The sequence below is a fragment of the Eriocheir sinensis genome, chromosome 32 (assembly GCF_024679095.1).
Source record: "Eriocheir sinensis breed Jianghai 21 chromosome 32, ASM2467909v1, whole genome shotgun sequence".
Classification (NCBI taxonomy): Eukaryota; Metazoa; Arthropoda; class Malacostraca; order Decapoda; family Varunidae; genus Eriocheir; species Eriocheir sinensis.
In genome coordinates, this window is record NC_066540.1 from 624,821 (window position 1) to 630,216 (window position 5,396).

The window sequence follows — 5,396 nt, forward strand, 5'->3', positions numbered from 1 at the left end:
AATCTTCCAAACACCTATCCCTTATTCTTCGACAACACTCAGCTGTCACCTTCATCAACACTAAACATCCTCCGTCTATCCTTTACTCAAACTCTTAACTGGAAACTTCACATCTCCTCTTTCACTAAATCAGCTTCCTCGAGGATGCGCGTTCTGTATCGTCTCCGCCAGTTCTTCTCCCCCGCGCAGTTGCTATCCATATATAGGGGCCTTGTCCGCCCTCGTATGGAATATGCATCTCACGTGTAGGGGGGCTCCACTCACACAGCTCTCTTGGACAGAGTGGAATCTAAGGCTCTTCGTCTCATCAGCACTCCTCTTACTGACAGCCTTCTACCTCTTAAATTCCGCCACCATGTTGCTTCTCTTTCTATCTTCTATCGATATTTTCACCCTGACTGCACTTCTGAGTTTGCTAACTGGAAGCCTCCCCACCTCCCGAGGCCCCGCTACACGCGACTTTCTACTCATTCCTATGCTGTCCAAATCCTTTATGCAAGAGTTAGCCAGCTTCTCCATTCTTTTCTTTGTCTGTATTTCCTCCTGCCTACGACTTGAGCTCTTTCAAAAAGAGTGTATCAAGACACCTTTCCACCCGAAGTTGACCTCTCTTTTGGCTACTCTTCACTATTGTCTGTTGTGGCAGCATCGAGTAGTGGGCTTTTTTTTTTTTGCCCTTTTTTTTGTTGCCTTTGAACCGTCTCCTTTGTTGTAAAAAAATACAAGAGCTGCAGGTTGTCTCATTTATCACATTTACCGACATACAAGGGGTGTAGGTTACCTCATTTATCACATTTACCGACATACAAGGGGTGCAGGTTATCTCATTTATCACATTTACCGACATACAAGGGGTGCAGGTTATCTCATTTATCACATTTACCGACATACAAGGGGTGCAGGTTATCTCATTTATCACATTTACCGACATACAGGGGTGCAGGTTGTCTCATTTATCACATTTACCGACATACAAGGGGTGTAGGTTATCTCATTTATCACATTTACCGACATACAAGGGGTGCAGGTTGTCTCATTTATCACATTTACCGACATACAAGGGGTGCAGGTTGTCTCATTTATCACATTTACCGACATACAAGGGGTGCAGGTTATCTCATTTATCACATTTATCGACATACAAGGGGTGCAGGTTATCTCATTTATCACATTTACCGACATACAAGGGGTGCAGGTTATCTCATTTATCACATTTACCGACATACAAGGGGTGCAGGTTATCTCATTTATCACATTTACCGACATACAAGGGATGCAGGTTATCTCATTTATCACATTTACCGACATACAAGGGTGCAGGTTATCTCATTTATCACATTTACCGACATACAAGGGGTGCAGGTTATCTCATTTATCACATTTACCGACATACAAAGGGTGCAGGTTATCTCATTTATCACATTTACCGACATACAAGGGGTGCAGGTTATCTCATTTATCACATTTACCGACATACAAGGGTGCAGGTTATCTCATTTATCACATTTACCGACATACAAGGGGTGCAGGTTATCTCATTTATCACATTTACCGACATACAAGGGGTGCAGGTTATCTCATTTATCACATTTACCGACATACAAGGGGTGCAGGTTATCTCATTTATCACATTTACTGACATTCAAGGGGTGCAGGTTATCTCATTTATCACATTTACTGACATTCAAGGGGTGCAGGTTATCTCAATTATCACATTTACTGACATTCAAGGGATGCAGGTTATCTCATTTATCACATTTACTGACATTCAAGGGGTGCAGGTTATCTCAATTATCACATTTACCGACAAACAAGGGATGCAGGTTATCTCATTTATCACATTTACTGACATACAAGGGGTGCAGGTTATCTCATTTATCACATTTACTGACATACAAGGGGTGCAGGTTATCTCAATTATCACATTTACTGACATTCAAGGGGTGCAGGTTATCTCAATTATCACATTTACTGACATACAAGGGGTGCAGGTTATCTCATTTATCACATTTACTGACATTCAAGGGGTGCAGGTTATCTCAATTATCACATTTACTGACATTCAAGGGGTGCAGGTTATCTCAATTATCACATTTACTGACATTCAAGGGGTGCAAGAACAAACTTTCATATCTAAAGCATTTTCAAATTAAAAACATACGCTGTAGTTTATTTCAACACAAATTAAAATAAATATGGGTGGGACAATGTCGGTAAATGTGATAAATAAAACCTGCACACTTTGTAAATCGGTAAACGTGATAAATGAGATAACCTGCATTATATCGTAAATGTGATAAATGTCGGTAAATAAATGATAACCTACCCTTGTGTCGGTAAATGTGATAAGATAAAATACACTGTCTGTGATAAATATGATAACCTGCCCTGTCGGTAAATGTGATAAATGAGATAAACTTGTATGTGATAAATGATAATAAATAACCTACCCTATGTATGACAAGCAGTCGACAAAATACACGGTGCCGTTCCGAAATTCATCCACCCTGTGTGCATGTAAACAAGGCGGACGGCCTAAAACAAGGGGACGAGACTCGACGCCACACCATCACTGTGTCCTCCCGGGTGAGTGATGACGCCATGTACGTCCTTACAGGTAACCAAGCGTCCTGGACACCAGCCAGCAGCCACCGACAGAAGATGGCGGCCTTCACGGAAAGTGATTGCTTCCGTTTGAAGTTATTGCGCCTCCTGGAGACGGCCGGCCAGAAGGTGTTGACGTACACCTTCCTGTGCGGGACACCAGGCAAGGACCCGAGCGAAACCCTCGTCGAGTACCTCGCCAGGCTTCCGGACACCTCGACGGCCAAATACAAGAACATAAAAGAAAAAGGAAAGTACTTCGATAAGACTCAGAAGCCAATGATCAATAGTGATCCTTCATGTAGCAACTTTGATATTTCCTTGCTCTCTAAAGCGATCACAGTGGCATGCGAAGGATGGGATGATACTTCTCAGCTCGCTAGGCTGGTCAAGAAGATAAAGGACACGAGGAATGACGTGGTGCATGAAACACATAAAATAATAACTAAACGTGATTTCCTAACCGAGCTCACAAAGTTGCAGAAAGAATTTGATGAGACACTAGACGCCACGATGGCGAAGTACAACACTGACGGGGTGGAGTGTGACAAGAAGAGGAAAGAAGTTGAAAAGCATGTCCGCGACATCAGGGACGAGAGCCTTAGCGAGGATGAAGTATTGAGAAGGTCCTTGCGCGATCTGCTGCCACACTTCCGGAAGGAGGCTGATGAGGAACTCAAACAAAGGCTTGACCGTGCCACGCTCCTTGACCCGCTTCGGTTTCTCAACCGCTATGAACAGCTCCGAGTAGACGTAACAACTATTTTCTCAGAAATTATCATTGAAGAAGAAAAGAAGAATATCCATTACTCGAAGCTACTCACTCTCGCCCAGAATAGTAGTGCACCCGCATCGCCACACCTTATACTGATAGAAGGAGATGCTGGCAGTGGAAAAACCACTCTTCTTACATACACTCTTTCCAATTACTTGAAGGAGGAGAGTGATCGCCAAATGGAGGGGCTCGGCCACTACCATCTTTTGTTATGGGTGGTGTGCCGAGAGAAGAGTAGCCTCACTCTTAAGGATCTGATAGACAGCCTCCTGCCCGGCGCCTGTGCCCGGTATAGTAACTTACTGATGCCTTTACTGAAGTACAGCAGGGTCCTCTTCCTGATAGATGGGCTTGACGAGATGAACGACGATTCACTCGTCAGAGATATCCTGAGCCAAGCTAAGGACTGCCCTAACTTCACTTTACTTTCAACATCCCGCCCAGAAGCCATAGAAGGAATGAAGGCAATGACGCCCAAAGAATTTAAGGTTTCCCACCTGAAGCTGGAGGGCGTCTCCGTTGATATGAGGACCGAGCTAGCATTAAAGCACTATCGCTTGCTGTGTGGCAACAAGCCTGTAAACGAGGCCCGCTTCAGGCAGGTCATGCAAGAGTTAGCGTGGAGTGAGATCTTCAGGCTGCCTCTAAATATTCTCTTCTTCGTGACTTTATTCACCATCGAGCCTCGAAAACTGACAACCAAGATAACCCAGACCGAGCTGTATCAGAAGATCCTGGACTGGTGTGTGGCGAAGTTGCGGCACAGACTCGCTGGTTGTCCCGGAGTACCCAAAGGTCCCCTCCTCGGGAGAGCAATTGAACGTTTTTTGCTTGAATTGTACAAAATTGCATTGCAGGGACTCCTTCATAGCAAATTATATCTCAGTGATGGTGATCTAGAACACCTGGCTGAGTTCTGTGACGGAAAGGGCCTGCCGCTGGAGGACACCTTATCAGCCTTCTACTCCCTGCGGCGGGTTGGGACGGCAGAGCAGTATCACGCTCCTCACAAGAGCCTTCAAGACTTTTTCGCGGCCTGCCACATTCATGGATGCTTCAGTAACAACTACAACTCAGGAGACATCCGAAAAGAGCTACACAAAATGGCAGGACAAAACCTACAGCTTGGCCCGCTCAGGAACATGTTGTGTCACCTACTGGGGCTGCTCAGCCGTCGCAGTCCCAGTGTCAAGGCGGTGGAGGAAACCGTGGACCTGTTACAAGCGTCTGGGATGAAGAACACTAATGACTGGCTGTCTGTGCTGGCGGAAACGGAGCCCGATCTCGACACCATGCTAAGGGTGGCACACCATATAGACCGGGATGAAGAATATGATGATAATGATAGCATATCTGTACGTGACGGCACAGTGCACATCGCCACTCTCCTTCTGCCTCACATCCGTCGAAGGAAAGTAAAGATAGACCTGACGAGGGACCACAGTGGGATGGAAGACTTGCTTGCAGCCCTTCATGACCATAAATTAACCAATCTATTCTTCAATCACCACTACAAAAACCCTCGTCCAGACGCTGCCTCGGCTCCCCTGCTGCAACAAGCCCCATGGTAAGACACGTCCACTCACCTCCACCATTGCACTGCGGACAACAGGGACTCACTGTGCTATTGCCTATCCCAAAACTGTCTATCCATCTATCTGTCAATCCCCTTTATTACCTACCTAGCAATCAATCCATCTAATATATAAACAGAAGAAGCCTGCACTTACCTAATTTCCACTTTGATTATCCTGAAATTGATACAAGTACACCATAACACAAAAATTTTCCTATGAGGTGAATTGACAGAAATAATTTACATCACCACGATTATCATAAAATTTTGCTTTCCTCTATGGTATTTTGTTTGTTATCATAATACATCGTTACCAACACCAGAACGAGCTAATATAGTGTCTCATTAGTTTCATTTATATTATTATTATTATTATTATTATTATTATTATTATTATTATTATTATTATTATTACTACTACAGTATTATTGGTCATTATTA

The 5,396-nt window shown here is 44.2% G+C and overlaps 1 protein-coding gene across 1 annotated transcript; it reads left to right on the forward strand.

The window, feature by feature from the left end:
- Nucleotides 1-2,497: 2,497 nt before the first annotated feature.
- On the forward strand, nt 2,498-5,110 carry LOC127006454 (uncharacterized). Its single transcript, XM_050876404.1, has one exon. The coding sequence runs from the start codon at nt 2,602-2,604 to the stop codon at nt 4,948-4,950; it is 2,349 nt and encodes a 782-aa protein (XP_050732361.1). The 5' UTR covers nt 2,498-2,601; the 3' UTR covers nt 4,951-5,110.
- Nucleotides 5,111-5,396: the final 286 nt, after the last annotated feature.